Source organism: Scylla paramamosain, chromosome 9 (genome assembly GCF_035594125.1).
Source record: "Scylla paramamosain isolate STU-SP2022 chromosome 9, ASM3559412v1, whole genome shotgun sequence".
In the NCBI taxonomy this organism is placed as follows: Eukaryota; Metazoa; Arthropoda; class Malacostraca; order Decapoda; family Portunidae; genus Scylla; species Scylla paramamosain.
In genome coordinates, this window is record NC_087159.1 from 28,770,001 (window position 1) to 28,786,425 (window position 16,425).

At 40.3% G+C, this 16,425-nt stretch overlaps 2 protein-coding genes across 5 annotated transcripts in view; one reads left to right on the forward strand and one right to left on the reverse strand.

Annotated features, from left to right (window-relative positions):
- LOC135103831 (SMC5-SMC6 complex localization factor protein 1-like) overlaps positions 1-8,664 on the forward strand; it is a 16,608-nt gene extending 7,944 nt beyond the window's left edge. For 3 of the 4 annotated variants that reach the window (XM_064010638.1, XM_064010641.1, XM_064010639.1), the window contains 11 exons: positions 1-106; positions 344-466; positions 819-1,015; positions 1,426-1,567; positions 1,871-1,991; positions 2,358-2,485; positions 2,680-2,751; positions 3,593-3,683; positions 6,586-6,702; positions 6,911-7,017; positions 7,438-8,120. The exon at positions 1-106 is cut by the window's left edge. In XM_064010638.1, the coding sequence (XP_063866708.1) occupies positions 1-106; positions 344-466; positions 819-1,015; positions 1,426-1,567; positions 1,871-1,991; positions 2,358-2,485; positions 2,680-2,751; positions 3,593-3,683; positions 6,586-6,702; positions 6,911-7,017; positions 7,438-7,878 (1,645 nt within the window). In that variant the 3' untranslated portion in view covers positions 7,879-8,120. Of the gene's footprint in view, positions 107-343; positions 467-818; positions 1,016-1,425; positions 1,568-1,870; positions 1,992-2,357; positions 2,486-2,679; positions 2,752-3,592; positions 3,684-6,585; positions 6,703-6,910; positions 7,018-7,437 lie in introns of all 4 variants that reach the window. The other variant, XM_064010640.1, reaches the window with a different exon arrangement.
- LOC135103834 (GS homeobox 1-like) overlaps positions 1-16,425 on the reverse strand; it is a 133,660-nt gene that overhangs the window by 20,083 nt on the left and 97,152 nt on the right. The window contains exon 3 of the transcript XR_010270211.1: positions 11,267-11,310. The gene's annotated coding sequence lies outside the window, so the exon portion shown is untranslated. The remainder of the gene's footprint in view (positions 1-11,266; positions 11,311-16,425) is intronic.

The following is a 16,425-nucleotide window of genomic DNA, read 5'->3' on the forward strand; positions in this document are numbered from 1 at the left end:
AGAACTTGATATTCATGGATTGGACTTCTTGTTGGATCAGCTGTCATCTTACCTGTATCCTCCACCTGCCATCATGGGAAGCCTTCTGAGGGACTTGATTCTAGAGGTAATAACAGTATTTGTTATACCTATATATTTTACTTTTGATACTCGTAATTTGCAGTCAAGGCTTTTTAAAGACAATTCAAATGTGTTCACTGTAGAGTTGAGTGTCAGTGAAGAAGATGGGCTGGAGGGTTGTGTTAAGTGGATAAATTAAAGAATTAAGATTTTGAGGCATTGAAGAACACAAGGTTTGCCTAGCTCCTTGTTTTCAAATATATCAGTACATTACTTTTGACAGACACCAAGCCGCATTGTCCACTCCAGAGCTCTTAGAGTGGCATATAGGGTTCTGAGTTTGCATCCTCCTGCCACTACAAAAATGCGAAAGTACTACTTGCGTCTATTGGAGAAGGCAGTGCAGGTAAAACCACATCCTAATTTCTGTTATAATGTAATTCAATGTGCTTTGATGCTCTTTTTCTTGGGAATTCTTCAAGGGGTGACCATTACATCATCTCCATTAATTCTACTACTGCATACTCCATTCCTCTGGGCACTCTCCCTTGGTCCTCTGTCTATCTCCAAGTATTTCATCTGTCTTTCCTTGTGATGAGAGTCTTCCACACTCATAACATCCACTCCACCTTTGTTTTTAGCTTCCTTGCCACCTTGTCTTCAAGTGATTTTTCAACCCTCCATTAATATCTTTTTAGTTTCCTTTTATGATGTGTGTGGATTTGATACTAAAATAACTATTCAAATTTTTTCAATAGGAGAAAGCTTCTGGAAACTACATTGCATGGACTTTCATACAAAGGATTATTCATTGTGCCTTGAAGGACAGTGATAAGACTGTACCAAGTCCAGACACACAGGAAAACGAGGGCCTTGATGGAGCTACAAAGGCACTTGATCTTCTTGAGTTTCTTATCACCCTCATCATAGAAGATATAAAAAATTCTCCATATGGGTAAGTCATAATCAGGCTAAGATAACTTGGGAATATGCATGTACAGAATATTTCAGAATTCTTGGTACTGTTAGCATCTTTATACACATGCAAGGTGTTGGCAAAGAAAGAAATGGAAAAGTAGATAAAACTTTAGTAGAAATTATGTGGAAATTGCACTTTGAGATGGCCTACTTTTCAAAATATTCTAATTACAGATTACTACAATTACTATGTTTCCATCATTTAGCATGTTGAAACCTTGTATACAAAAATTGATCAGTAATTTGGGATCTTGCATAAGTCTTGAAATGTAATGTTTATTTGTTACACAGTCTCAGTAATCTTGTGTAGCAAAAGTCATGAAAGTATAATAATTTAGCATTTAGGCAAAACATGTTGGTATCATTTTGGTAATGTGAATATTGCAGGAAAGCAGTGCAGGAACTTCTTACCTGGTATATATTCTGGGGTCCCTCAAGAACCTGTAATGTGTTGACACTCCCTGTGAAGCAACTCCTTCAACTGTGGATTTCCCAGGAGACCCCTGTTGCTCTCAGGAGGCCTCTTGCCGTAAGTGTTGCCAGTATGATCATGTCTACAGGATTTTGACAGACCAGCTGGTTTTGTAGCTGTTGTATAATATTTTTGAGGTGATTCTTGTGGCATGCATACTGAGAGATTGAGGAACAATCATCGTAACAAAGAAGCAGATTGAGAGAGAGAGAGAGAGAGAGTTGAGTTTATTGTCATGACAGTCATGCTGGCTAATTTCCTGCAAGTTGTCACATGTTCTGTGTGGTCACCCATGACCATATGATAATCTATTTATTTATCTTTCATTTAATTACATGTCTTATTCCTTGCATGTACCAGCACCTTGTCACCATAGTGCTTGAGTTGATGTGGAAGTTCAGTGGTGACCCCCTTGTTCCAGTAACTACACTCCCAGACACTCTTGCTGCCATGGGAAAAGAAATTCAGATTTGCTGTAAAGGTATGTTAATTTAGTAATTTTGTTTATTATGGTATCTTTATGACATTATTAAATAAAGATGAGATATTTTATAGTTAACCTAATTAAGAACCTATGGTTCAACAAAAACAATTCTGTCAACCACTAAACACTGAGGAATGCACTGATCAAGTCCTTTCCTTGTAGCCAAAGCTTAGTATCAGTATTGTTACTTGAGGAAATGTACTGTGGATCATTGTTCAAGTCACATGCATTACTCAACAATGTATTTACCTTTGTGAAGTCCATGTATATTGTGCTCAATCACAAAAAATTATCCCTGCCTTTCATTCTCATGGAAAGTGGTCAGAATTGTCACTGAAGAATCTGATTATTTCTTGTTGTCAGGTTTCAGTTTTGAGGAGAGACTGGAGGCATTAAGGGGCCTGCCCAATCCCTGGGTCCAGTGCATAGTCTCCTCTGTCCTCCTCCAGGAAGCTATTCAGTGCCCCAGGATTATATCACTAGCAAGTATTGTGAGTGTTGAAATTTCTGCATCATGGGGCTCAGTAATCATGGAGTGAGATGGGGTGGCTTTTGGTGGCAGCTGTTTTAATAAATGTATACTGAGGGCATATTGTTGCTGTAAGACATGTGATCATAAGAAATGCAGATGATCTCTTTAAGTATAACCTGGTTTTATATTAAGTGAACTTTTTTTTTTTTTCAGGTGGATTTGTTCTATTCTACAACCAGTAACAGCAAGAATAGTGCATTATACAAACCTGAATATACAAAACAGGTATATCTGTTCATTGGTGTAGTAATATACTTTACAGGGAGGTTTCAAGACACTTATCCTGTAATTTTTTACTACAGTAACTGTTCGGGGACTGGCATCTCAGTGATTTTTTTTTTTTTTTCCAATTTTGTTGCCCCTGGCTGATGCCCCTCTTACACACAGACAAAAAAAATAAATAAATAAAATAAATAAATAAATATAAATAAATAATAATAATAATAATAATAATAATAATAATAATAATAATAATAATAATAATAATAGTAATAATAATAATAATAATAATAATAATAATAATAATATATAGGAATACAACTGTATAATGATCTTCAATTATTTATGTTTGTGATTCTTAATATGCAGTATTTTTTAGAGTCTAATTATAGTCTTCATAATAATAATAATAACATAAGAACACATGCTTATATCAAGGCTGTCTCCCTGATAAGGAGGGGTAGCCAAGACAAGGCACACAACTTTCTCTTTCACACTCATTCACATCACTCTTTTTGCCTCTTTCCCCCAATGGAGAAGAGAAAGTACTCCTGCTGTCACTTTACAGAGATCAACTACACAAACATGAGAATAGTGATAGAAAATAACAGGAGCTGCTATTGTAGCTTTTCTAAAAAAAAAAAAAAAATAGACATGGAAAGATAGTTGTATTTTGTACAGTTGATAACTTGTGTAGTGGTGTTACTGAGGCTGTAAGGTATGTGAAGTGAAATGAGGGGTTTGTAATCTGTTTTCATTTATTACTTTATTTACTATCATTATTTTACAACTTGGACATTGCTTCTAAGCATCTTGTGACTAATTTATTTTAAATTTGTCATTTTAGGTCAGCAACAATCTGTCACATAAGGAGAATGAGGAATCACCAGTGGCACACAGGGACTCCTTACCAAACTTTAACAGAAGAAATTCAAAATGTAAGGTCATAATGGCATGCTATCTTTGTGTAAATTAAGATTGCTTTGGATTTTAAGAGCAAGATGGTTTGGTGATTTACACATACATTTGTATTTGTACATTAGTAGGGTCTACTGTACGTGTTTCCATCATCTGCTCAATGGTTTTTTAACCAGCTCCTGACTTAATAACATTATCTTAATAGTGGGCTCTGTTTGGTTCATTCTTGATTCACTATCATGGTGATGGCCAATAACACATTCCTGATTGACTCCCATTCTGATGTCTATTATTAGAAATGCATATCAACTGTTTGGGCATTTCTGTGCTGTAGATGTGTCCAGAGCCAAAGGGGTGAGCATGCCATTTTGATGGTTTTGAGTTGTGTGTTGCATGTGACCGGCCTAACCCTCCTCTAAAAGATAGCATTGGTTGTCTGGTGAAAAGTGATGATATGGCTGGTGTATGGAGCTGTCATAGCAATACAGTGTATTTTCTGTACCAGAGACCAGACTACTTTCAAGGTTTCTGGGCCACTGGGGCAAGATTGCCAAGCTCCAGCCAAGAAGGTACACCAATTAGTGAACAGGAATTAGTACACACCCTCCCACTCAACCAGTTAGAGGCATGGTGTGTGCCTTGGGTGCTGGTCTGTCATGCTTCCAGCCAGCCATTTAAATCCATGTGGATTTACCCATATTTTTTGTGTTTCACACACAAAATAATGAGTTCTGCATCCAGTGATAGTGACTCCAAGCTTACCAGACCATCACATAAGTGGAAGAAGTGTGTGTGGAGGAGTGGAAGATGTTGCAGAGGATGAAGTGTGATAGTGGCCAGAATTACATGAGGGTGGTGGGTGTAGAGACCACATTCAAATAATGTTTGAACATTTCTGTGGTGTGGCCTCCCATGACACACAACCTGGGTACATACTTAGCTCATCATGTTGAGGGAGGTGGAAATTTATGAAAATCTAAAAAAATCAATATAATTAAATTAATAAAAAGATGTTATGATCAGTTAGGCTATTACTGTATTTTTTATCTTAACATCATTGATGATATTCCTATTACATTTTAACATACATATGTTTTTGTTATGATATTTGATTTTTGTAGTTGTATAGTGTTTTTATTTATTTATTTATTTGCATGAATGTATTCTTCCTGAGGATCATATTGATACATAACATGTTTACATACTGGCATTTATGTTGAAATGGCACTGTTGTGAAATTTTAAAGCCTCATAACTGGCACTGTAGCTCCTTTGGCTCTACACACATCATATATTCCTTCTGAAAGTTGCTTGCTTAGCAGTTTTGCATGGTAGACTTCGATGAGATTTGCAACATGACTCCTTTGTGAGGGAGTGGCAATCAGGTTAATTAGATGTTGGAAATTCTCAGATTGTTGGTATGGACATGAGAGCAGGTGATGTTATTGCACACATACTATTTACAGCAACCATTGAACTGAAACTGAAGGTGAAGATGGGATGATAGAGAGTGAGGACAACTATCAGTTGCCTGACACACCTCAGGTACAGAGTAATTGATTTGAAATAGTGACTGGTGTTAGTGATTTGTTAACCTAAAACTATTCTGGCTCTTAGACCAGGCACAAAGCTTTGATTTCCAAACTGCCCTCCTACGGCTTCTGTCCTTCTCTCTGTAACTTCATCTCGAGTTTCCTTTATGACCGTTCTATTGCTGCTGTGGTAGATGGTCACTGTTCTTCTAAATCTGTTAACAGTGGTGTTCCTCAGGGTTTTGTCCTGTCACCCACTCTTATTATTCATCAGTGACCTTCTAAACTAAACTTCTTGTCCTATCCACTCCTACACTGAATGATACCACCCTGCACTTTTCCACATCTTTTCAGAGACGCCCAACCCTTCAGGAAGTAAACATTTCACGTAGGGAAGCCACAGAAGGCCTGACTTCTGATCTTTCTAAAATTTCTGATTGGGGCAGAGCAAACTTGGTATTGTTCAAGGCCTCAAAAACTCAATTCCTCCATCTATCAACTCAACACAGTCTTCCAGACAACAATCCCCTCTCCTTCAGTGACACTCAACTGTCCCCCTCTTCTACACTGAACATCCTCAGTCTGTCGTTTACTTATAATCTGAACTGGAAATTTCACATCTCATCTCTAGCTAAAACAGGCGTTTTGAGACATCTCCGCCAGTTTTTCTCACCTCCCCAGCTGCTAACTGTACAAGAGCCATATCCGTCCATGTATGGAGTATGATTCACATGTCTGGGGAGGGGTGGTTCTACTCATACCGCTCATCGAGACAGGGTGGAATCAAAAGCTTTTCGTCTCATCAACTCCTCTCCTCTAACGGATTGTCTTCAGCCTCTCTCTCATCGCAGCAATGTTGCATCTCTAGCTGTCTTCATGCTAACAGCTCTTCTGATCCTGCTAATTGCATGCCTCCTCTCCTCCCACAGCCTCGCTGCACAAGACTTTCCTCTTTTTCTCACCCCTGTTCTGTCCACCTCTCTAATGCAAGAGTTAACCAGTATTCTCAGTCATTCATCCCTTTCTCTGGTAAACTCTGGAACTCCCTGCCTGCTTCTGTATTTCCACCTTCCTATGACTTGAATTCCTTCAAGAGGGAGGTTTCAAGACACTTATCCTTCAATTTTTCACTACTGCTTTGGACCATTTTCTGGGACTGGCATCTCAGTGGGTTTTTTTTTTTTTTTTTTTTTTTTTTTTATTGGATTTTTGTTGCCCTTGGCCAGTGTCCCTTCTACTTAAAAAAAAAAAAAAAACTGGTGAAAGCCAGGTTAGCTATGTTCAGTGTCGCAGTACTTTTTATTGTAGGTGTTGGTTTGCTGAGTCAGTGTATTACTTGAATGAGGGCCAAAATGAGAAAACTTTATGCTCAGTAAATACCATAATTTCAGATAATAGTCTCACGCCCAACATTTATGCTGCTGACCTCAAGCAGAAGAGAATGCCATTGCATGATGCTGTTATTGCAAACAAAGTGGAATCTGTGAAATCTCTCTTAGATTATGGAGGTATTAGTATTAAACAGTTTTTTGTTTTGTACAACGCTGGCTACATTATTTCACATCCACATTGACTTTAGGCTTCTTGACAGGGCTGCCAGGTTGTAAAACACTGTTGAGTGAATTTGATTTCTTTTATCATCATCTAAGATTATAGTTGTAGGTCTGTACTAAACATGAAAATATTTAAGTATGATTTTTCATTACTTTTTCTCAGGTGAAGATTTACTGAGAACTCGAACCAGGGATGGAAAGACGGCTTTGGATTTGGCACCTACCAAGGAAATGTTCAGGTTGCTGATGAAGTACAAGGGAAATTCTGCGGTAACTAAACATTACTTCTTTTGTGCTCTCTCTCTCTCTCTCTCTCTCTCTCTCTCTCTCTCTCTCTCTCTCTCTCTCTCTCTCTCTCTCTCTCTCTCTCTCTCTCTCTCTCTCTCCTCTCTCTCTCTCTCTCTCTCTCTCTCTCTCTCTCTCTCTCTCTCTCTCTCTCTCTCTCTCTCTCTCTCTCTCTCTCTCTCTCTCTCTCTCTCTCTCATAAATGGGCTTGGAACTTAAATTATCATTTAGGCTAGATTTTCAAACATGATCTTATGAGCACAATTTTGATCTAGGGAATGAACTGTTAAGAACTGAAACATTCCCAAAAAAATTCACTTGAAGTTGCATTATTGGTATTATTATTTATTAATTTTTTTTCCCAAGTTTTATCAGAGTAGAAATAACATTGCTTTTCATTGACAGAGTTGCATACCCAGAAGCATTTCTCCCACCATGGAGGACCAGAAGTATCACAGAGAGCTTCTGGTGACTCTGGCCAACTGCTACCTGGAAGTCTCAGGCAATAGATACATTTATTACACCATCACAAAATGTATTTATAAAGTTGCAAAAGAAAATTTAAAAAAGGAGAAAACTGAAGAGACAGACATGGATGATGATGAATGTCAGGTAGTTGATAAAAAGATGGAAAAAGAAATAACACAGAAGAGAACTTCACAGTATTTAACTCTAACTGAAAATGAAAGCTTGGGAAATCTGAGTGAGCTTGAAGAAAATGCTGTTACCAGGGTGTACAAAGGTATCCAGGTGGATAAGGAAGTGCTCAAAAAGCGGCCATTGCAAAACAGCGCCCCTGTGAAAAAGGTAGATGCAAGGCTTGTATTTAGAACTTTGTGCTTGTAATGAACAGACATTTAGTCCTCATTCATGCAGGCAGGAACTGAGCCAGTTGTATCAACCAAGACAGGATAATACTGTCACCTTGTTCCTCGCACATTGTATAGGGTGATTAGATGGGATGGAGTCTGAGGACTTGAAAGGTCCCTCCTCTATATATTTATTCCTAAAAGGAGAAAAGATATGATATATCAGCCTGTTGCAAGAAGTAGATATACTTTAAATATATTAGATTATTGTATTTATTATTACAGAGTTTTATCATATTCCACAAATATTTTAAGGTAGCTACAAAATTGTTATATAAGCAATAGAAGACAAATGAATAATGGCAACAGTGCTAGGTAGTACATATCTCTTGATATCCACATTGTCAGTACATATGTTTTTTTTTTTTTTAATAATGAACATAAACACTTTAAAACAAGAGTTGGCCAAGCAGTGTTTTCATGTTCGTTAATGGAATGAAAACTTCAGTAAGTGAGCGGTGTTCTTGTCTTGAGTATTGTTTTTTAATGTTGATATGGATAATGTTACAAATGAGATGAATGTGATAATGCTAGGTACCAATGAATGCTGATGGTAAGAGTAACATCTGAATTAGCTACTGAGTGGAGCTAGTAGTACACTGGTGGATAATTCAGGAAAGACATTAAGACGGATAGTGAAGGAGAAAGAATATTTCCAAGTACGTGTGTCTAGCTAGGATTGCAAGTTAATGTGAATGGAGGAATATTTGTAGAGTGAAGCTTGGAATGAATGAAGCAAGTGAGAAATAAAATGTATATAGAGGTAGTTTGTATGAGAGACCTGTAATTGTGATTGATTAGTCTTGAACCAAACTGAAACCAAACTAGATTGCTTCACTTGATTCCACCCACTAGTCCACAACTAGACCACCACTGCCTGGCCTGTGTGACGGATCAACTATGGCACACACGACTTTCCTGGTGGTTGTGCTACCACTACTACAACAACTCTTGAAGAATGAAGTAAATTGTGATAAGTGCCACAACAGAATGAACTGGACAAAGCACTCAAAAAGTAATGCTGAATTTGTGTTGAGATTAGAAAGGCAATTCATAATGTGGATCCCCATGTGTGTAAATTTTGGGGAGTGATATCTTTATGTGAGGAAGTGGATATTCAGGTGGGGTAAAAACTGGTAAAACAGGTGGTAGTTCACCAGGTGGGTAAGACTCAAGGATGAAATATAGTATCTCATCCTTGAGTAAGACAGGGGTGATGGACCTCCAGGTGGGTATGACTCGGGTGATGGATCTTCAGGTGTGTAAAACTGGTAAAACGGGTGGTAGTTCTCCAGGTGGGTAAGACTCCAGGATGAAATATAGTATCTCATCCTTGAGTAAGACAGGGGTGATGGACCTCCAGGTGGGTATGACTTGGGTGGTGGATCTTCAGGTGGGTAAAACTGGGGGTGGTCGATCTTCATGTGACCAAGTGAGTGGAAGAATAAAAGATAGAGGCGTCTGTCTTGCTGTTTGTTGATGTTTTTATGTTTCAACTTTTGTTTCATCTCTTTTTTTTTTTTTTTTTTTTCGTAACTGATGCTTTTACCTGCTCCTCCTCCCTACCTGTAAGAACTAGCAGTGTCCTTTTATTGATTCATTTATTTATTTGCTCATTCATCCATCTATTTATTTCATGGGAGCAGACTGAGCACGTCCACTCATTCCTCTCTGGTGCCTTTCTTCCTCATCTTCCATGCAATACTCATTACCTTCTAAAAATAGATCAGAATTCTGCCCATATTCCTGGGTGTACATTCTCCCCTTCCCACTTCTCATTGCCCTTTCAATCCTCTTTGCCGCATATATCTTTTAATTTCCTTATTTTTCCTGTGTCCATTGCTTCCTCTATGTTGCCTCCCCCCTTCAGAACAGTTCAGATTGTATGCGTCTGTTTCATTCCACCACTTAGTCCTTTGTCTCTGTAGTGGTGGTGGTGGTAGTAGCAATACGAGTAGTAATAGCAGTAGTAATAGTAATAGAAGTAGCATCATCATCAGCAGCCGTAGTAGTAGTAGTAGTAGTAACATCAAGAACAGGAGGAAGAGGTAAAGAAAAGAAAAATCTATAAAAAAAAATAGTAGCAGTATGAGCAGATGTAGCAATAGCAGCAATAGTAGTAGTAGCATCATTAACACCATTACTATGACAGAATCATACTATAAGGCTTAGTGATAAAAAAAAAAAAAAAAAAAAGTTGATCCGTATAGCGCGAAGTCCTGAGGTGTGTTTGTCGGCGGTGGGAAAGCCCGTGTCAGCATTTTGAACAGTAACCGTGTATGGCTGCGGGGCGCGGCGTTAGCCTGCAGTCCTCAGGAATGGCGTGCGCACTTTACTCTCTTGCTGGCTTTTGTCTTAACGGCGTTATAACATTGCAGTGGTGATGTCTGTAGGTTTGTTTACCCTTGTGTCTGCCTGCCTGCCTCTCCGCTCTTCTTGGAAAGTGCTCCTGCTTCCTTGTACATCCGTGCGTGTGGCTAAGTCTACTGTGTGGTTTTATTTTATCACCTACCAGCAGAAATACCCGGCGTTGTCCAGACACCAAATAAAGTTTACTTTATAATGAACCAAAAATATACGTCCGTTTACTGTTGTACTTGTCCTCTGTCGGTAACCATTAAGAATATTTCCCCTGAATGGTCGCCACCTTCAAGAATTGGGTTACGGTGACAGTTTTGCCTGAATAATCTAACGGTTTTGGATTGGATGTAGTTAAGACAGCCTGTCACTCCCCGGATCAAGGGGGACCCCCTACTAAATTTCATTACAATCAATTACATTTTTTTTCTCTCCGTAAAAAGCAGACACACACACAGACATTGTGTTTTATTATATAAGATTCCTACTCAACTACGTTTCATTTCTTTATTTTCTTTAGGCATGTTGTGGTGTTTGTGTTAAGATTGGCGTCGCGTTATATCAGCATAGGGCAGTGTTATAGCCCTTTACATGAGTTATAGCCGCCAAGTTCATATCGCTGCCCACTGAAACGCCGGCAGTGAGGAGCGGCTGCTCTCCTGCCCCATGCCAACACTGCCAGCCTCCTCACACACCACTTACCTCTTCGAATGTAAATGATCTCGAGTAAGTTATCGAAGCAGTTCAATGTATGTCAGAATCTTGTGACACTAAAGACTTGCAAGCAGAGGATCTTACTAGATACGACACGATTAAATTTAAGAAGGCAAAACATAAAACTTAACAAAATTATCTAATCCCACCTCACTTCCTACGCTTCTGATAATGTCGATCCACTGAGATCATACAGTATGACGAAGTAAATAAATATATGAAGAATTAATACATATAACTCTGCAAAAAAAAAAAAAATGACGAGGCAGAACAATCGAAGTATTTGTACTCACACTTGAGGCACTGAGAGGAAGGCGGTGGGCGAGGAGGACGGCACCTGAGGGTGAAGGTGTAGATTAGTGGACCTGCCTGTCTGACATGCCACTCCACTCCCTGCCTCCTGCCTGACATCAGCTGACATCAGCCCAGTCCTCTATAACCTCACTAAGACAATCGACACTAGCTGCCACTCTCATCCACGCACGTGCAGCAGTAATGATGATAATGATGATGATGATGATGATGATGATGATGATGATGATGATGGTGATGATGATGATGATGATGATGATGATGATGATGATGATGATGATTCACTCTACGAAGATATACCTGATACCTCTCGCGCGCGTTTTTTTTTTTTCGTGTGTGTGTGTGTGTGTGTGTGTGTGTGTGTGTGTGTGTGTGTGTGTGTGAATTGAACTTAACTCGCATTGGTCTGCCTCCATAATATCATTCTTGTATCCAATGAACGTTGAAATCACAAATTTTCGTTGCTCGTCTAATGATCAACACATCGTTTCTGCTTGTTATCTGGTAGTGTATCTAAATAAAAATTATATTTAGAACACACACACACGCACACACACACACACACACACACACACACACACACACACACACACACTGCACTCCATCTCGAATACAACAGTAATGTAGCACACAACGCGGTGCATGAAGTAAAACACCCAACACGTGGCAAATCAAGTGAAAACTACATGAGGGTAAGATGAGGTCAGGCAAGGTGGACGGTGGGAGGGAGGGGGAGGAGAGCAGGGAAGAAGGGAACGATGGAGAAAAACGGAGAAGAGGAAGGGAAAGAGAAGCAGTCAGGCAGACATGGGTGGCCGTGTTGACATAAATGATCAGGTAACCAACCCTCACCCCCGCCCCGCTCCGCCCCGCCCCGCCCCGCCCCTCAGCCTGTCACTCAGCATCATCTCGCCCGGGGCAGCCACGCGTTTCCTGCCATCTGCCCCGCCACGCTTCCCCCAGGGTGGTGGCAGTGGGGAGGGCAGGGGACAAGGAGAACTGTGGGTCATGATGTCACGATATGAGAGAGAGAGAGAGAGAGAGAGAGAGAGAGAGAGAGAGAGAGAGAGAGAGAGAGAGAGAGAGAGAGAGAGAGAGAGAGAGAGAGACCTGGGCAGCGGAAGGAACAAGAAAGGGATACTGGAATGAAAAGGGAAGGAAAACTAAAGTAAATGATAAAAAAAAATTTTGCTTATTCTTTCTTTTCCTTTGTTTCTCTTTCATTTCTTCCCGGCCCTCTCCCCCATCACTCCTCCATTCCCTCCCCAACAACAAGCTGGCCCCATGCCCCGTGCTGCTCCTGTGGTAACCTTACGGAGCCAAAGAAGTCAGATCAAACAAAACAAGAGGACAGATGGATGAGAGAAACGGAAAAATAGACACGAAGAAGAAAGAGGGAATAGAGAAAAATAGAGAAATCCACGACCAACGCAGCTATTCTGTGAAGGAACAACTTTTGCAGCAACACTCACCACTGCGGAGCTGAGGGCGGGCAGTCTTAGGTCGCGGTAACACCTTATCAACACCGTCTTTGTTACTCTTCACCCACACCCGTATCTCTCTTGTTCCATCCAACTTCTCTCTTGTCCTGTCCCTGTTCATTCCTCTCTAACTACAAGAAAATCATCGTCATACAGTTTATTCTTTACTTCCTCCTACTCTTCTCTCTCTATTTTCCTTCACCAGACTCGTCATTGTCCTCTCCCGTCCTGTTCCTCTCTGTTCTAACCACAAAGATCATCACAGCCGCTTACTTCCTTCCCTACATTCTTTCTCTTAGTTTTCTTCCATTCGACTCCTCTCTGTCCTGTCGCGTTCCATTCCTCTCTGTTCTAAGGCACGTAGTATTCAGAAACGCTTAGTTCTCTCATCACGGCTATTTTCGAAGGCCATACACAGAGATGATGATTAGTCGGGTTCCCAAGAGTGTTTCTCCTGTGAATAATGTAGAAATCACATTACTCTGTCACTAGAACCGTTAAAAAAAAAAAAAAAAACGCCCTTCCTTTCAAAACCCATGTAACTTCAACAAGAGCCCTCTCAAAATAGTGAAGATGAGGCATAGAAGTGTTTCAGAATTTGGAGCTGACAAGGATCCCGCAGCCGCCAAGAGGGACGCAGGAGTCATGAATAGCAAGCATCGAGGAGCGTAAGGCAAGAAGGGATGACTCTACTGGTACAAGATTACATTACAACGCCCGTGAGATGACCACTTAATCACTGATCCAATTAAGGGGACACGAATCCCACGCGGAACACTATACAGAGGGCGGCAGCTTGGGGGGACGGGCGAGGGAGGAGGATGAGAGGATGGGGAAGAAGGGTGAGAGGGGTGATCAGGGGTGTTCCTTAACGATAAATCCCTGCATGTGTGAGAGAGAGAGAGAGAGAGAGAGAGAGAGAGAGAGAGAGAGAGAGAGAGAGAGAGAGAGAGAGAGAGAGAGAGAGAGAGAGAGAGAGTAAATGAAGTAACAGATTTCATAACTTCCGCTACTATTTTATGCGTATTCCTTTTCCTGTTTCGCCTTTACTAATGCCAGAGAGAGAGAGAGAGAGAGAGAGAGAGAGAGAGAGAGAGAGAGAGAGAGAGAGAGAGAGAGAGAGAATCATTAGAAAAAAAAAGCTAAATAGTGCGTCGCCTTACCTCGCGTTAGAAGACCCCGCGGTGAATAAGTTGGCGGGACTCAGCGATTGGCTTACCCCCTCCCGCCCTCCCACCTCCCCCGCTCCCCTCCCAAGCCCTGCGGCCAATTGTAAACAAGATCTCTCTATGTATCTCTTACGGCTAAATTGGCAGTTAAGTCGGCAGTCAATAGGTGGGATAAGGATCAAGTTTCCAATTGCCAGACACAGACGGAGGGAGGGCAGAGAATGGAGAGAAGGGAGGAAGGATGGCGCTGAACGGAGGGACGGAGAGAGAGAGGGAGAGGTAGGGAGATAACTAAGGGAGGAGGGAGGGAATGCTAGAGAAATGTGATGAGGGGAAAAAGGAAGTAGAAAGAAAAGAGGTGAGATTATGGAGATAGCAAGGAAGGACTGAAGGAAGGAAGGAAGGAAGGGAGGGAGGAAGAAAGGGAAGGACCGGTTCACGTATGTATGTACGAGTATGTATGTATGTAGAGTTAGCTTTTATTTATTCATTCATGTCATCATTCATCTTTCAACTACTGAAAGTGATGAGTACTGACGTGTGTGTGTGTGTGTGTGTGTGTGTGTGTGTGTGTGTGTGTGTGTGTGTGTGTTAAGGATGTTAGAGATACCAGACACGTTACTGTTCTGAATCTAATGACTATAGATACTGGTGAAAAAAAAAAAAATAAATAAAAATACAGTAACAGGCAAGGATAAATAAACAACATTGCTGCTATTGTGTGAGCCTTCTCTCTCTCTCTCTCTCTCTCTCTCTCTCTCTCTCTCTCTCTCTCTCTCTCTCTCTCTCTCTCTCTCTCTCATGTGTAAAGGAGGTTGATCGAAGGCATAAAATTATAAAAATAGATAAATAAATACGTACAAATAATACAGAAAAACTTCTCTAACTGCTACATCCAAAAAAATAAATAAATAAATAAATAACCTAATATAAAGGAGTTCTGAACGAGTGGAGTCAATTAGTTCCAAAGATGTGTCTTGATGCTCCTCTCTTGAAGCAGTTCAGGTCACGGGGAGGGGGTCAGAGCAGATAAAGGAGGGAAAGAGAGAGAGAGAGAGAGAGAGAGAGAGAGAGAGAGAGAGAGAGAGAGAGAGAGAGAGAGAGAGAGAGAGAGAGAGAGAGAGAGAGAGAGAGAGAGAGAGAGAAACTAGGGAAAACAGAGAGAAAGAGAGGAGTGGAAACAGAAAAAAAGAGGAAAAACAGAGAGAGGAGGAGGAAAAAACAGAGAGAGGGAAAAAAGAGAGAGGAGGGATAAGAGAGAAGAGGAGGGGAAAACAGAAAGAGAGGAAAACAGAGGGAGAGAAAACAAAAAGAGGAGGGAAAACAGAGAGAAGAAGGGGAAACAGAGAGAAGGAAAAGAGAAAACAGAAAGAGGAGAAGGGGAAACAGAGAGAGGAGGGAGGGAAATAGAGAGTGAGAGAAGGGAAAACAGAGAGAAGGAGGATGGAAAACAGAAAGAGAAGGAAAAACAAAAGAGAGGAGGAGGGAAAACAGAGAGAGATGGAGAAAAAAAAAACAGGAAAAGAGAAGGAAGAGAAGGGAAAATGAGAAAAGGAGGGAAACAGAGAGAAGGAGAAGGAGAAGAAAAAAAATGAGAGAAAAAGAGAAAACTGAGAAGAGGGAAGACAAAAAGGAGAAGGGAAAAGAGAGAGATAGGAGACAAAACAGAGAGAGGCGGAAGGAAAGCAGAGAGAAAGCGAGGAAACTGAGAGAAGAGGAAACTGAGAAAGAAGGAGGGAAAACACAGAGGAGAGAAAAACAGAGAGAAAGACGAAATAAAAGAGAGTAAGAAGGAAAACAGAAAGAGGGAGAAAGACAGGAAGACGCAGAGAGTTACAGAGTTTACCAGCGAAAGGGATACTGACGATACAGATTAAGTCTCACATTAGTAAACTGGGCAGAACATAGACGAGAAAGGAAGCAGGGTCTAGTGCAGCGAGGCCAAGAGGAATGAAGCGTGCGGTCAGACAATCGAAGTGAGCGGTAACCATGAACATAAAGGTGCGAGACAAGCAAGAGACGTGACATTGTACAGCTCAGTGAGGGAATGAAAAAGGGTCATTGAGAGAAAGACTAATGAAATACAACCTCAGGTAAATAAATGAAGCAAGTAAATAGATAAATATATGAATGAAATAAATCAACAAAAAAAAAAAAGTCTTAAAAAAAAAAAACTTTTGAGTGAACGTAACTTAATTTTGCAGCGATTTCTTAGTAGCGGGACTGGAAAGTCTAATATATATATTTTTAAAACCTGTAACAGCCAAACTATCTATTACACAAAGTTAACGATCCCATTATAGAAGTGTTTGGCTTTGAAAAGAATTTACGAGTTACTTTACTGCCAATTGTCTTGAAGAACAAATAAATAAATAAATAAATAAATAAATAAATAAATAAATAAATAAATAAATTTTGCCGTAAATGATCAAGCGACAATGAAAAACTCTTATGAATTGATGATGATAACGGTGATGATGATGAGGATAA